This window comes from Periplaneta americana, chromosome 13 (assembly GCF_040183065.1).
Source record: "Periplaneta americana isolate PAMFEO1 chromosome 13, P.americana_PAMFEO1_priV1, whole genome shotgun sequence".
In the NCBI taxonomy this organism is placed as follows: Eukaryota; Metazoa; Arthropoda; class Insecta; order Blattodea; family Blattidae; genus Periplaneta; species Periplaneta americana.
The window spans coordinates 48,575,283-48,592,954 of NC_091129.1; the positions used below are offsets into that span (position 1 = coordinate 48,575,283).

General features: G+C 36.2%; 1 protein-coding gene across 3 annotated transcripts in view; it reads right to left on the minus strand.

The window, feature by feature from the left end:
• LOC138711865 (cyclin-L1-like) overlaps window positions 1–17,672 on the minus strand; it is a 196,650-nt gene that overhangs the window by 59,456 nt on the left and 119,522 nt on the right. For all 3 annotated transcript variants that reach the window (XM_069843117.1, XM_069843118.1, XM_069843119.1), the window contains one exon: window positions 8,654–8,718. In XM_069843117.1, coding sequence (XP_069699218.1) covers window positions 8,654–8,718 — 65 coding nt within the window. The remainder of the gene's footprint in view (window positions 1–8,653; window positions 8,719–17,672) is intronic.

Consider the following 17,672-nt stretch of genomic DNA (forward strand, 5'->3'; position numbering starts at 1 on the left):
CTCCGCATGCAGCAGTTGCGCGTGCACTCTCCCCTCGTCGCGTGGGCCTTTCCCCTCTCCGCCGCGCGCCGTCCCTCATGCTTCATGAAGCCCGCGCGATATGCTCTCTCTCACGGGACGCTGGTCGTGAGTTCGAATCTCACGTCGCTGTCACAATATGTTACACTTTATGCATTGCAACTAATTTATATGGTTGAAATGCCACCCTCCATGATCGGATTAAGAGAGTCACATGGTCTACCTATATTAAATCACGATGGCAGTGACAGTCTATCGTTCCTAGTACTCACAGCGCTCCAAGCAGCTAGCAACTATCGCGACAAATGCAAAAAATCATCCCAAGCTTCGCAACTGTATATACTAAACTGTGGTAGAACTTTGTTTGAAGTTGGTGTGAAATTGAGCGACCTTGGAAAACTAAAAAGTAACAGACAAATTGTGTCATTGAATGTGTTGTTCGAAAACAAAAGCCTTTCCAAAAACAGTATTATAGTATTTTCAAAACTCAAGAATGGAGAATGTGTTCCCAGAGGCTGGCTAGTGTGGAGTGAAACAAACCAGAGAAAATAGTACAGTGACTGATTTGTTTCACTCCACATTAGCCAGTCTCTGGGAACACATTCTCCATTCTTGAGTTCTGAAAATAATACTGGAAAGGCTCTTGTTCCGTCACTTAGAAGGTTATTAGGCAGGTTGGCGGTACTTTTTCGAACAACACATTCAGTGACACATTTTGCCTGCCACTTTTTGTTTTCCAAGGTCGCATGTTACTTGCCATGACGCAAGAGTTAGGAACTGGTGTGGGTAAATTTGTTTCACTTGCACATATTAACACATCATTTTTACTATTGTTTGCTTGTTCTGATTCAATACTACGTTATCAGAATTTTTTTCTAGACAGCCACAACCATCAGTATTCACTTCTAAGTATGAACTGTCTTCATTTTTTACAACCTAAACAGAACGGGCTTGAGATTGGTTTATTTTCTGCACTTTCACTAGCAACGTTCAATTTCACACCAACTTCAAACAAAATGAAGGAAATAAAAATGTATTCAGAGTAACAATGTGTCAAGAAAGACTGAGTAACTTGGCCTCCTTAGTCTGGAGAGCGATCTTGCTAGGTCTTTAAATTTTGATGATATAAGTGATGATTTTGCATCAATGAAGTCAAGGAGAGTTGTTTATTGATGTTGGCCTGCAAGTCAGAAATTACAGATGTTTACAAATAGTGTTTTATGAAAACAAAACGAAGCAAACGACAACAACGACAATGAAAATACGAAAGTTTCGTTACGAAACATACTATGCAGGCCCTACTGAAAAAGAAGCGTGATGAATATAATATATTGTGCTAATGTGAAGTTTTGCTAAAAGTTTTCAATGTAACAAAAGTGTATATTTTTAGATTCGTATCTGTGTATGGAGTTATCTTTTATTTATTTTGCAAATAATTATTATGATCAGAATAATTGGTAACTTGGTCACTTTTAACTTTTTTTTTTTCAATGGGGCCCGAGTACAATATTGCACAGAGGCCCATAAATCCTGTCGGCGGCCCTGCCTGTATCTTTATAATAATTGTACGGAGGAAACAATTTGACTTAAAATTACGGTTTTTTTTAAGTAGGCCTACTTAGAAATTTACACCTGGAAAGTTTCAGATGAAATACATGCCTAACTGCCAATGTTCCCCTTGATGGTGATACTCCTTTATTAGACAATGTTGCACTCCTATGATTCACGGGAGCTGTGAAACCATTGAAGGTCATATGCAGGATGTTTGCCGCGTATAAAAGATGACAGTATTATTCAGGTGTCAAGGTGATCTATCGCACACAAGCAAAACAAAGAAGCAGCAGTTGCAAGAGGATGGCATCTTTGCACGAGTTTACCACTGTTGAGCTGGCCATACTACTTCTTTCGGATACAACACTGTTCCCAGCAAGAGATCATAACGGGAAGCAGGAGGTGTTGTGCGCAATGAACTAGTTGTGAACGCCATGAGATGAGATTGCTTTTAGGAAATCTGTCATTTCATTCATTGCGTCGACAACAAGAAATTCGAAAAAAATGATAAATTGTGCAAACTTCGTCCAATAATGAACCACTTGAAGAATCGATTCCTGGAATTGTTCCAACCAGAACAATGTCTTGATTTCAATGAGTGCATTGTGGAATATTATGGACGCCACACCTGCAAACAATTTATTCGCAGAAAACCCATCCGGTTTGGCTACAAAATCTGGTTCCTCAATACATCAACCAGATATTTAATAAATTTTTATGTTTACCAAGGGAAGAAAGCTAATGGCAATGTCGAATACGAAGAAAAGTTTGGGAAATATGCTGCTCCGATGGTATCGATGCTGGACAAGCTACCAGAAGAACTGAAGCAGCTTCCACTCCGGATTTATTTTGACAACCTCTTCAGAGGAGTGAAACTACTTGTTCATCTCAAGAACCGCAGTTATGGTACCACTAGGACAATCTGTGAAAACAGAATACCGAAAGACTGTCCACTTACGTCTTCCAAAGACATGAAGAAAAAGACACATAGTTCTTATGAAATGGTGAACATTTCAAACCAAGGAATTGTAGTGCCCAGTGAGTGGATAATTCTGTGGTGACCATAGCATCCATCTGCCACGGAGTGCAGCATATATCGAATGTGTCTCATTATTCATAAGCACAAAAGAAGAAAGTGCGAGTTCCTTGTCCTATACTACAAAATGTGACAAATACGTGTTATTTTATTTCTTGAGAATTGATCTGAGAAACTCGTAATTACATAAAATTGTTTCAAAGGAATGTTTTTATAAAGTATTTTGTGGTCTGAAATTGTTATTAGTTGCAAATATTACATTTATAAATGTTGCTAATAATATTTTTGCTGGATGTCAACTCCAAGACAAATGTAACAAATTTGCTAACATTAATGCCTAGCGTGATCATATGAACACAGCCCCGAGTGACCAAACGGCGTTAACATTCGAACAAAATATTTTTGTGAATATCGTTAACAGCTAGAAACTTATTCTTATGGTGGAAATGCATTCGGTGATTTTTTTTTAATTTCGGCATTAAAGGCATTGATCTGGGAACGAGCACCAAAAAACAGCGTTTGTGGGACAAGAGACAATTAAATTTTAAATTTTAAATTTATTTATTTAATACTTTACACTAGAGCTACATTAGGCATTGCAGCCCGAAAGAGCAGAAGCTTGTGCTCGGGCACAGTTCAGATATACAAAATATATCACAAAATTAAGTATCTACATTTCAGCTCTTATTATTCTGTAGTTACATGTACCGCTACTACTCATTGCTGATTTAGAGAGACAGCTTATGATTATTATACAGGGTGTAAGGGGTATAAGTACCATTATTAGGATTAGGATTGCTGTGCATGATGTTGAGATCACATTCAATAATGGTGCTGCACGTAGATTGGTTTTGAATGAAATGAGCCTAATACTAGGTTTCACACTGACAAAGGATGTGCGTGACCTCAAAAGCTCAGAACCACATGAAAATGTGCTTAGAATATAAATCGCTCATCTCAAAAACAGTGGTGTGAGTCATTCCTATGCAAAACTCAGCTTTTGTCTGCTAGCACCATTCGACGGTGGCATGTTGTACCTGCACTAACAAGTACTTACTCTAGTTGTGTGAATAGTATAGCTGCAGTAGGAGGCCGTCTTTTGGAGTGTTCGGTTGTGGGTTAGAGTGTAAATAGTGTACATCGGTATCATGAGGCGAATTAATCCCATGAATGTTGTCAAAATGTTAGAGGCAAAGTTGCAACATGCTGAATATGGAAATGTAATTGGAGTCAAGAATATGGAGTTTGCGAATATGTTATATAGCATAATAATGTACAATTACAATGGGGATAACAAAGAAATGCATGAAGATATGCTGGATAGGTATAGTGATTCTGAAGGACAGGAAGAGCCCGTACCTAAAGTTGGCTCTTTCAGCAGTACAAGGCTTTCATCTCCAGAGCAACAGGAACCATCAAATCAAAGTGAGTACAAACCATCTCCATCCAAAATGTCAAGGCCCAGTGGATTACAAGATATTGATGACAACATATTGAAGAACATTTATGAAGACTATTATAATCGTGGCTTCAACTCCTATAGCAAACTTATGAGGTGCTATAAAGTGTATTCAAAATAAATCAAATTGCAAGTTAATATTAGATTATGTGACTAGCAAAAGGCGAGGTCGAGCTCACTTCCAGAGAAACAGGCTGTCAAAATTAAAAACTTTAAAAGAGTATGTAATGTCAAAATTTGATAGTTCAAGAGCGTATGTATCTGCAGTTCACTATTGGCATCTGCAAATGTGGGCACTAGAAGCATCTAAAGTGTTGGCCTGGACAATTTCACAGCTTCAATTACTTTTATTAACAAACTTAAGGCTGAATATGATATTTCTTCTAGGCATATTGCTACGTTCGTCACATGTAAGGACATACAAGAAGATCATAGTATTCGTTAGAAGGCACAAGGGTTTGTGGAGGAAGTGAACAAATATGTAACAGACAGGAGTGTGGACAAAGAAAAAGTTTGGAACAGTGACCAAAGTCAATTTAATTATGAAAAGTCTTCATTGTCAACACTATCTCACAGAAAAGAGAAAACTACAGCTGGTGTGTTGCAGTCTGTGCATAGCTCTACACACAGCTATACAACTGATGTGACTTTATCAATGAATAGTAGATTAGCTAACAAGCTCTATATCTGTTTTCAAGAAACACAAAGCACTTTTAGCCCAAATGCTTTAAAGAAACTTGAAGCAACATATCCACGAAACATTCATGTGGAGGCAAGCAAAAAGTGGAAAAATGACAAAAGAGCATAGGAAATGTTTTCTAACTACAGTCCTTGGTGAACACGTACATGACAATGAGAATAGCCTATTGTTGTGCGGTTTCTTGGTCAGGCGATAAATATCATACTCTGTTAGATGAAGGTTTTTCGAACAAGGATGTTATGCTCAAGATACTGCCACTGAAGACAACAAAATATTCCCAACCTTTTGATGTATACTTCTTTAGGCAATATAAGCTCTACATGAGAAGGATCGTTGATTTAAGACTATAATGTGAAAAACCACAAGTAAAAAGTTACATGATCGTCATTTCATCATCAGACTTCACTCCGTGCTATACAATCAACTTTCTGCACTAAAGTACAAGCCTATGTTACAATATGCTTTGCAAAAGGCAAGTTATAACATTGACATACCAATATCATCGTTTGAAAATGTAATTAGTATGGCATTGATATTGGACTGCTTGAATGCGGAAGTGATGTTGAATGTGAAAAAGTGGCTTTAGTCAGATGTGCATATTGGTCTGTTCCACTTTGCTTTGGCCACTTTATTAAAATCCCATACCTGAACTTTGAATAGCTGTGCAACACTATCAGATCAGCAGAAAAAGTTTGTTGTTCAGATAGTGTAATTATTTTAAGCAGAGGGAAATATAGCAATATAGTCACGACATTGAAATGTGTGTGTTTTTGGTCCCATTATATTGATATTTTGTTTCTTCGCGTTACCGAAGTTCCTCTCTTAGACATTGAATAGGTAATCAATCAAATGTCTCTCGTGGTAAGACGTGCAACTTTGCATGAGAATGACTCATACCACTGTTTTTTGGGATGAGCAATTTATATTTTAAGCACATTTTCGTGCAGTTCTGAGTGTTTGAGGTCACTCACATTCCTTGTGAGAGAGCACTACATTGCATAGACAAAGATCAGATTTATCATGCACAGCGAGCTGCCCAGTCATCAACGAAGAAATGCTGAGAAGCAGAAAGAGTCAGCTCGTGAAGACGCAAATGATTATGATCCTGGAATGCATTGATGTGAGTCATAATAGAAGATGCAGATGATTATGATTCTGGGATGCACTGATGTGAGTCATAATAGAAGATGCAGATGATTATGATCCTGGGATGCATTGATGTGAGTCATAATAGAAGACGAAGATTATTATGATCCTGGAATGCACTGATGTGAGTCATAATAGAAGATGTAGATGATTATGATCCTGAGATGCATTGATGTGAGTCATAATAGAAGACGAAGATTATTATGTTCCTGGGATGCATTGATGTGAGTCATAATAGAAGACGAAGATTATTATGATCCTGGAATGCATTAATGTGGGTCATAATATAAGACGAAGATTATTATGATTCTGGAATGCACTGATGTGAGTCATAATAGAAGACGAAGATTATTATGATCCTGGAATGCATTAATGTGGGTCATAATAGAAGACGAAGATTATTATGATCCTGGAATGCATTAATGTGGGTCATAATAGAAGACGAAGATTATTATGATCCTGGAATGCACTGATGTGAGTCATAATAGAAGACGAAGATTATTATGATCCTGGAATGCATTAATGTGGGTCATAATAGAAGACGAAGATTATTATGATCCTGGAATGCACTGATGTGAGTCATAATAGAAGATGCAGATTATTATGATCTTAGGATGCATTGATGTGAGTCATAATAGTTGACACCTATTTTAAATCAATTTTTCTCAAATTTACATTTTTTGCACATATATGCTCATATCTCGGAAAATATTAGAGTTAAAACCCTGAAATTTTGCCTACTTCTTTCAAAAACAGTTTTGAACTTTATCTGCCACAATCATAAGGAAATCATGAAAATTTTGGTTTTTGATGGCAAACAACAAGTGAAATTATTAGAGGAATAATGGTTTCCATTTCCTACGTGTAAAAAAATTAATTCTTCTAAACCAGTGGTCCTAGCAAGTTATGTTATGGCGGACGAAAACGAAAACTATATAATGAAAGTATACAAAAAATTATAATTTTCTACTGGATATTGTTTCTGAGAAAAATGTACATCAACATACCTATGTTTTAGCTAAATATTTGGACTTTTTTTTTCACATAATTTTTATCAAATCAAATACAGTAGATAGTAAGACAAACAAATGACATAAACAATCCTAAGAGTACTGTGTATATGTGGTAAAATTTGCACGAATATTGATTGAGAAATTTATGAGAAATAGAAATTTTCTTTCTTCAATGTGTGAAAGTTACTCGTTCACACTACCTTGCCCCTTAAATATCACTAAGACCAATTTATTTAAAGCGAATTTAGCAAGTTGTATCCACATGATATTCATTGTTCACTGTACAACGCATTATGAAATATATTGCATAAAGATAATGTTTCCATTAATTGAGGAGCTTAATGAAACATATTACAAGTGCCTTCTTTCAATTGGACAATATCACATCCCATAATTATGTCTTGTGGTTCCTTAGATTTAGCGGAAAGATATTGTTTCCATTAACCGAGGTGCATAATCCTTCTTTCAATAGGACAATGCCACACCCATAAATATGTCTTGTGGATGCTTAGATATAGTGGAATTAATTTTGAGTATACAATAATTACAGGATGATTTTGTGGCCTCCATGATCTCCTAATCACACACCTCCTGACTTTTGTTTTTTGGAATACTGCAAAATCATCTGTGTACGAGAACATTCCAAAAATAATAGAAGATATTTTGAAGACTCCAATTAAAAAGTAAGCAGATTCAGTGATACAAGAAATTTTGATTGAAATGTTTGACAGTAACTACAAACAAGTAGATCTTTGTAACTCCATGTGAAACATTTTCGAAATATCTCGTGTATTAAGTGAAAAATAAGTATTTTATTTCCCATTATCTTTGTGCACTTGCTGTGCATCATACTAGGAAGACCTGGTCTGCAAACTGGCAGTAATATTTTCGTCCGGCCATGTTGACTGCACGAGTATGTTTTCTACACACAGAGTGATTCTGTTGGATTTTCTGAGAGCTATTTTTCACAGTCATTATGTACGATATTTGTGAGAAGTGTGGATCCTCCAGGAGAACTTGTGAGGAAACTGATTATTATATTTATTGTTTTATTCTTGTGAATCAAGACTTTTCTCTCAGAGAGGGACATGTTTATGCCTCATGATTAGACAATCTGATTCTGTATGAGGGAGTTTTGTTTGTTAGGGTTTATTGTTAACTTACTGTTTAATTTCGCATTTCCTTCCCCTCAATAGTGATTGGAGTGATTTCATGGTTATGGTTTTATGTTTGGTTTGTCTCTTAAAAAAGGAGCGGGAGGGGGGGGATGAAGTTCTGTTCTATTGTTATGCCACTTTTCCCAGAGCCCATTTTTTTTATTGGGTTATTTTATGACGCTGTATCAACATCTCAGATCCTAGGGCCTATTTGTTAATTATTAAAGTGGTTTGTGCAAAGTATTGTTTATGCTGTTCACATATTGTTACCACAAGTCAACCAAACAATCTTCCATGTTTCATTCCTGTGTTCCTCAATACATAATTGATCCACAGATGGGTACAGGTACCAATACCATCACAAGATCATATGAAAGTAACAGTGTCCCAAGAACATTATTGCATACAATAAAGAAGTATTTTTATTTAAAACGTCTGGATATAGTTCAGTTATTTTAGTTCCTCTTTTCTCTTATCCAAGAAAGTCTAAAAGTTTGAGCAATCTGCCTTAAATAATTACAGTATTGGTACTCACATTAGTTCTAGTGAGAGCATTCATTTCTATTTACTTACCAAGCTAACTGCATCAGATTTTGATGTTTCTCGAAGCCAAGAACTTGCAGGTACAATACAATAATCTGTAATGTAAAAGCATTACTTTGTTAATATAACAAGATCATAAAAACAGCAAACATTTAATATGTTACATGTACAGACATACAACAATTTTTAACTTAATTTCAATATATAATCGAGCAAACGAATGTAGAGCTTCTCGTATGTACAAGCATCTAAATTGTAAATAAATTTTTCTTCAGACTTTCCCTTTTTGTTAACGTTAACAACAAATAACATTAATAATAAATGAAGTTTTACAGTCTTGGGTCTGATGTTTCACTTTGTTTAACAAAAAGTGTAACTACTGCCCAACTCCTAAGGGTTATTATCAGACTTGACCTTGAAGTAATGTTACAAGGATTAGCTGCAAAAGATTCTGCTGCATATTTTTGCCTCTTTCAGACATGCATTTATTTTCAGGTTTAGAGGGCGCAGATTATGTGATTTATTTTCACATTTCAGGGTGCAGATTACGTGATGGGAGCTATTACGTCTGGCAAGGACAAAGTGGCTTTTCTGAAAGGAAAGAACAAGTTCTTGACTACATACTGAAGAAACTAGATTTAGTGAACTGTACTGATGGCATTATGTCATTGTAAGGATATTCATGAGAATTCATATAGTGTTTAAAAAAATGGACTGAAAGTATAAGAGTTTTAGCTAAGAACAGTGAGTGAGTAGTTGAATTGTACTGCAACTTTCCTGGAAAATATGTTGTATGCAATTAGACCTTATGAAAAACCAATATCTTATCCTGAATTAGCACCTGATCTCATAAGCACACATTCTTATGGTGGCAGATTTTTTTTTTTTCTTCTATCATGTTAATAATGTCAAAACATACAAAGTTTGGTCACTCGAGTACAATTACAAGGGCCATTCAGAAAGTGTCGTCCAGAAAGTAAGTTTTCCTGGGGCCTTTTACAGAAATAAAATCCTATTTCAGGGAAAGATTTATTTGAAAAGATATAGCAATTGTTGAGCTATTTTTCAACACATTCCCCACCAGAACTGAGACATCTGTCATACTTTGGGATCAATTTTTGTATTGTAGAAGTCTGTCACCTTGGATCGGAATCAGTGACAACTGTCTGCACCTCTCTGTTGATCCTGTGGTATGACAAATGTCTCAATTTCGGTGGGGAATATGTTGAAAAATAGCTCAACAACTTCTGTATCTGTTCCAAGGAATATTTCCATGAAATTGTTTTCTTTCTGTAAATGAGCCCAGGGAAACTTAATTTCTGGATGGCCCTCATAATTGCGCTCAAGTGGCCAAAATTAATATATAAACACTTGTTTTGACATTATTAACCTGGAAGAAAAAATTTTTATCTGCCCCCATGAGAATGTTTGTCAGCAGAGGAAAGGCCTAGGAAACTGTCTGAGGAAAGTGGCAAGAAATCTAAAAGATGAAAAGTGGAGACACTAACTTGCGCTGATCAGATTAATTTATGATCAGAATAACATTAAAATGGAGTCTGAGAAACAACTTTTTCTTCTTTATATATATTTTTTAATATAATTGTGTTTATCTTCATTCCAATTAACAGTTTGTTTTTTTGAACTAGTTCAAGCCTAATAATAAATCTGGTAAGAGTTGGGCAAGTAATTATTCAATTTTCTTTTTGTTAAACAAACTGAAACATTGGTTCCAAGATGCTGTAAAACTCCATTCTAACATTATTCGGGAAATAAAAAAAATTCAATGAGATGAGGCACAAACCAGTTCCTTTCTACATGACACACACATGTCTGAGCCACCTGAGTTACTGAGACGAGATGAAAAGCTTCACTTCTGCGAGGCATGTCAGTATCTTCAAGAAGGTCCAAATTTCGATTTTACTGCACGATTTATATACAGAATGTCCTATTTATCTTGATCACCCAAAATTACTTTATACAAAAGCACTAAATGAAAAATTGTTTCATATAAAAGGTGTAAAACTGAAAGGGGGGAATAATATTGATGGGGAGGTAACTTTATAGCATTATTTATTCTAATAAACAGGACATTAATAATGGAAACATGAAGTGAGATACATACTGCCATTTTGTAGTACTATCCATATGGGTTATGCATTAGAACATTCGTGTTAGATGCTCAAAGTGATGACCATTTGCACTGATACAAAAGTTCAATTGCCAATTGAATGACGAAAATGGTTCTTCCAGTGTTACCTGCTGAATGGAATTATAAGCACGCACAATACATTCCTGCATATTCTCTGAATTTGTCGGAATATCTCGATAGAAATCATCTTTGATAAATCCCCAAAGGAAAAAGTCCAGTGGGGTAAGGTTAGGAGATCGAGCAGGCCAATTAGCAGCTCCTCTATGACCAATCTATTTACTGGAATGTATTAGATCCAAAACATGATGTGCATGCAAAGTGTTATGCACTGGGCAAACACATGCTGGTACCACATGACCATTCTATTTCTTAGAAGTATAGCCTCCAGAAGTCCAGGAAGAACTCTTCTTATGAAGTTGGTGTACTCCCTGCCATTTCGGTTACCATTCAGGATGCATAGTCCAATAATCATATTGCCAACCATCTCACACTAGACATATAATATAAATTTAGCTTCCCTTAAGAAAAGGTTGCCAGATTTGACAAAGTGTATTACATATAATTTGGAAACACACCTAAAAGGTAAAATTATATACATTTTAAACGGTTAGGGAATCGATGCTGATGCTGATGTTTCACCTGCCTGAGCCATCGCAGGTTCTGGACAGCCCAATAATGCATGTTTTTCATATTCACTTGTCCATTATATGGGAGCATAGTCTCATCAGTTAAAAAAATAAAAAAAAAAAAAAAAACAGGAAATTTTGGTTGGCAAGAATCAGAAGCTGTGCTCATTGACAGAGTTCCCCATGATTCTGGAAATAATTCCCGTGCAATTCCTGGTGTAAATATACATGGTAAGGATGGAACTTATGACAAGTACAAATGTGATATGCACTTGTTTTAGGAATGCCAATCTGAGCTTCAATTTATTGTATGCTCACGTGTGGATTAACTGCTACAGCAGCAAGAACAGCAACTTCTGCAGCTTAATCTGTTCCTGTTCTATGACGATTGTGTTGCTGTGGGTTTAAATGTCCCATGGCACATAGTCTGTCAACGAAATGAGAAAACATCTCGCTAATATGTTTTCGCGGGATATCAGCCGAGTTAAGATTTTGGAATGCTCCAAGCTTTCGACTGCTATCTCTGCAGCCATCTTCAGGGAAGTGATGTCCGAACAGAAAGTCGAAAGGTTATATAGATGTGGCTGTCTCAGGTGAAACGGGATTGGTTGGCGGATCGGCCAATCCGGGGCCGGGAATTGTCATCGCTCGTAAGCTCCGCCCCTCCCGGGATTGCTGCGTGAAGTTTGGCGGGCGGCGAGCCCTGTTCCGCCAGTTGGAATCGGTTGCCGTCCTCGGTCCGTGATCTTCATGACCTTGATTGTAAGAGGGCCTGAGTTGGTCTAAGGCCGGTGTCCATGCCTGACTGAGCTGGAGTCCACTGTCTCTGTTAAAGTTGTTTTTCTCCAGCTTGATCTCTATGGCCTCCTTGATTGTACGTACAACTTTAACAGAGACAGTGGACTCCAGCTCAGTCAGGCATGGACACCGGCCTTAGACCAACTCAGGCCCTCTTACAATCAAGGTCATGAAGATCACGGACCGAGGACGGCAACCGATTCCAACCGGCGGAACAGGGCTCGCCGCCCGCCAAACTTCACGCAGCAATCCCGGGAGGGGCGGAGCTTACGAGCGATGACAATTCCCGGCCCCGGATTGGCCGATCCGCCAACCAATCCCGTTTCACCTGAGACAGCCACATCTATATAACCTTTCGACTTTCTGTTCGGACATCACTTCCCTGAAGATGGCTGCAGAGATAGCAGTCGAAAGCTTGGAGCATTCCAAAATCTTAACTCGGCTGATATCCCGCGAAAACATATTAGCGAACCAACGCCGAGAAAGCCTCAAATCATACAGAGAAAACATCTGTTGGAAAGGTGGGATTTTCTTAGGGTATCGCTCTCTGTAGAGTTGCTCTGCACAAGTAGAATTACGCCCACCTTCAACAGAATGAAAGAGTATAGTTATTTTTGCCAAAGAATCTACGGATGAAGGTAATAAAATATGTATGATACAAATCATTCAAATGTACTGCATTGCACCAACAATAACATTTAATCTGCCAACGTATAATCTCCATAGATAAGCAGCAGATTGATCTTGTCTTCGTTGGAGTACATTTTAATTAAGAAAACCTGAACTTGCATTTTATTTGGCTGACTAATGACTGAGTGAGTGGCCTGTGTTACATTTGTTTTCATCCAATTACTGTAAACCAAAGCTATGTGATCCTGGCTATCTGCAATGTGCTACATACTGCTTACACCAAATTAAAATCAAACCACTTCCTTTGTGCTATGCACAGGAACCTGTTGTCAAAGCATCAAATAACATTCTGTTTATTAGAATGACTGACTGTGATATATTTTTAACAGGTCTTGACGAGCTTAACTGAAATTATTGAATAATAAATACACAGTGTCATTTAAAAAAAATGGCAGTAGGTACTCATGTCTCATTAATAAATAATGCTACAAAGTTGCCTCCTCATCAGTATTATTTAGCCCTTTCAGTTGTCGACCTTTTGTACAAACAATTATTCATTTGGTGTTTGCATACAAAGTGACTTGGGTGGTCAAGATAAATGGGCCACCCTGTATACAGGATGAACCGTAAGTAATGTCATTAACTTTAAGGGCTTATTTCTTTAGACACTTCAAACAAAAAAGTTTAATATAATTTTGTTCATTTGTGTTTCCTTTCTGAGAAAATATTTTATGACACATTTCCTAGTGTTTTTTTGGGAAAGCTATTTAATAAATTCCCAATATACTCAGTCAATTTAAGAGGAGTGTATTATGATAATAAATAACTGAAAGAACTTTAGTTTTGTCCTTTAAATGTACAGTAAGTTTTCTTTCCACAAAGAAATTTTAAAACCTGGTGCGGTGTGACAACAGTGTTAAGCTGCCTGGAGATATGCAAGGAATGGATGAGTGAGACAACGATAAATGGAAATGTAACACAATTGCTTTTAAATATGGTTTGGGAAATTTAATTTCTTGTATCTACGTTTACCGATTACTGCTATAAAACTTAGAGAACCATTTCTAACTGACAGAAAAAAATGATCTTAGTACGACAAAAGGAGATTTTTAAAATCATTAATTACATGTGTATAATGTGGAAATAAGCTTTTAATATTGGCTGTGTTCAACGAATATTTAATTAAAATTAAATCGAAGAGTTTAAAAACAAAATTTGTTGTACATCAGCAGTATAAACAATCTTTATCGTTAGTGAAAATCGTGCATAATATGTCACATTATCGTACTAGTGCTGTAAAAATATTACAATGACAACCAAAACGTCAGGACTCCTATTAAGAAACTATGTTCGTTTCATAAAGTCTGCTCTCGTAATAAATTATAACATTATAAACTTGTTTCATAATATTACTATTTTAATTTTATTCATTACTTTAATGTAAAATAAGTATATTGTATTTTTATTTCTTTCCTTTAGAGTTCTAAATCTTTTAAAATTTTGTTTTTATAATGCGAAATAATGCATCATTATTGTATACGATCTCTAGAATATTCTCAACTGAAATGGGAGTATAAAAACATTTCTTAATCTTTTCACTTTAGTTTGAAATAAACGTGTCTTATTGTTTGTGTTCTCTGAATATTTAATTAAATTTAGGTTTTACAGTTTATTTTAAGTTTTCCAAGATTTTGTATAACGTGAAATGAGCATTGTTCATTCTCCGTTCGCTAACACAGTTGAAACACAAAAATTAAACGGTATATCATCAGTATTTTTCCTTACAAGTTTAAAAACAATGATCTTCAATGGCACTGACCTTGAACAAGCCAGGTGAATAGGTTGTTCAGCGCAAAACAACCAAATGTTGCAGTGTGCAGCATTGCAAGATGTCATAATTCATGTATTTTAAAATGCACGTTTTTCTGAAAGACTATTCAAAATATATAAAAATGGTATGTGACTTTTTTGTTGCTCTTTACTCAGAGAAACACCCACTACAATTATTGACATTACGGTTGACCCTAAAACAAGAAATGTGAAGAAATAGAGGATCTAGAAAGAAAAGGAAGATATGATTTAATGCACCACAAAATAAAATGTATGGACTTCACGAATAAGAACAGAAAATCCATGTGTTGATAGAAGCCAAAATTGGCATTGAAATAACAGACAACCGAGGAATACAGCACAGATAGACGAAATATATAGAAGAATTATACGAGACAGAGAATCGTCCAGATGACTTAGCTATAGACGATGAAGCAGTACTATCAGAAGATAAAAAAGAATCTTCTATTCTAAGAGAAACTGAATTAGTACTTAGGGAAATGAAGAATGGGAAAGCAACAGGAGTTGATGAAATCCCCATTGAATTAGTGAAATGCTTGGGTGAAGACAAGAAGAAAATTCTATCATTATACAACGAAATATATGAGAAAGGCAAATGAACTGAATATTTCACGGAGACAGTGTTGCTGCCAATACCTAAGAAAAATAGTGCTAAGACATGTAAGGAGTTATATTCTAAGAACAGTTGGAAGAAGAGCAATTTCGCTTCAGAAGGAAAAAGATATGAGAAATGCAATTGGACTGCTGAGAATAATTGGTGAAAGATACCTAGAGAAAAATAAAGAAATGTACATAATATTTGTGGACCTGGGAAAGGTTTTTAACAGAGTGGATTGAGATAAACTTATGGGGATCCTGAAGAAAATTGGTGTGGATTGGAAAGAGAGGAGATTGTTAGTAATTTTTATATGAAACCAGTCAAAGTTAGGATAGAAAAAGAAATGTCACAGGGAAGTGGAATAGGGAGAAAAGTACGACAGATATGTCCTTTATCATCTATCAAGTTCAACATCTACTTGAAGAATTTAGTGAATAACTGCTCAGAACATGGGAGGAGTGATAGTAGGAGGAAGATGAATAAAGTGCACAAGATTTGCTGATGATATGGCGTTTTTAACAGAAAAAGAGACAATATTAAGGAACATGCTACTGAATCTAAATGACAGCTGTGAACAGTATAGAATGAAAATAAATGCAAACACGACAAAGACCACAGTCATTGGAAAAAAATTAAAGAAAGTAAAGTTGCGAATTCAAAATGAGGCAATGGAACAAGTGGACAGCTTGAAATACTTGGGGTTCGGATGATAAACAATATTAAGATCGGTGTGGAGATGAAGAGGAAATCGGAAAATAGGAAAGACTGGACAATGTTGGGTTCGCAGTGAAAGACCTACTCTTGAACTATGAATGAATATATAATCTTCTTTGCATATTTTCAAGTGCCTTTCATAATAGGTTGTGACAACACTCGAAATATAACGAATTTTAGTAACTCTGCTAGCTTTAGTATCTATGCTCTAGGTCTCTAAACATGCACAGTGTCTTGTATCGGGACTTACAATATTCAAGCAGCCCATAACTTTTTTTCTGGTACTGTACCTTTAAAGATCAAGTCATCTTCTTGTGCTATGCACAGATATCAATATTGATGAGTTATAGATTTATATACATGGGGGACAGAGTTGCTTGCACCTGTGACATTCTCTCATGTCACACGTGTCCCTGGATAGTGCAAAATGAGCAACAATTCTGGCCACATCTGCTTCAGTGCACTAAACTGAAGAAAGAAGTGCAGCAGTGCAGAAATCTGAGTTCTCTTTATTGGGAGGCAAGAAGCAAAATGAGTTAAATGATCCCAAAAGCGGCCATTGAAAAACAACAACAGATCTATATACACTGAATCTGAAAATCATGAACTTTCTGAGTGTGTTGTAGAAAATTTACATAATACAAAATTTCCACCTCAACTTAATTAATCGACAGACATAAGTAAAAAATGTCAATTATTGAGCTACATAAGATTTTTTAGACTAAAATTCTCTTGTTGAAATTTCCTATTCAGCAAGGAATTGCTCCTGACGTCAACAGGATTAGCCCTGGGTTAGAGTCTACAATTCTATTATGGTTACATTGGTAGAAAAAGAACTTTACTGGAAAAATTTCATTCCAGTGTGCACTCATGATGCACCAACAAAGACTGGTCGATACTTTAAGATTAAAGCAAGATTTTCCTAACATTGAATTAACTCATAGTTCTTTTACATCGAAAAGCTTTGGTAGCAAAAACCATTCCTTGAGCCCTAAAGAACACAATGGACTCAGTTGTTGCAATGGTTAACTATATTAAGAGTAAAGCGGCAAAAACTAGTCTCCTCAAAGTTATGCACCAGAAAGCACCATGAATATCTTGTACTTCACACCAAAATTCGCTGGTTGTTCAAATGAAAGGTACCCTCCAGTTTTTATGAACTGAAGATTTTTTTTACTAGTAGCAGGTACTTCACTGAATGAACTGAAGAATGAATATTTGCCACAGGGAAACCTGAGTCTGTTGCCCTCATTACAGACGAAACATGGTGTTCAATACGAGCACACCCACCTCATATTTTTGAACATTTGAATAGTCTGCATGTTACAGTTCGCATTTCAGGAGATCTGAGCAAGAAATGTGAATTTTTCGCCCACTCTTACAACAAACCCCCAACACAGAAACAGCCAGCCAATGACACCACCCCATAACCACCTGGCCCTTCAGAGGCACTGAGTTACTAGCTGAGCTCTTCCTCTTACCCCTCAAGGATCATACTCATGAAATTTGTACAGCATTATGCATGGGAAGGAAGAATATATCCATACATCAAGTGACAAGCTGAATGGTTCTTAAGAAAAATCAAAATATGGAAGATAAAAGTGAAAACAGTAACTTTGAAATGTTTTCTCTCATAGCTGATAACGATCTGGAGATTACTTTATTTGATTTTATCAGTACTTT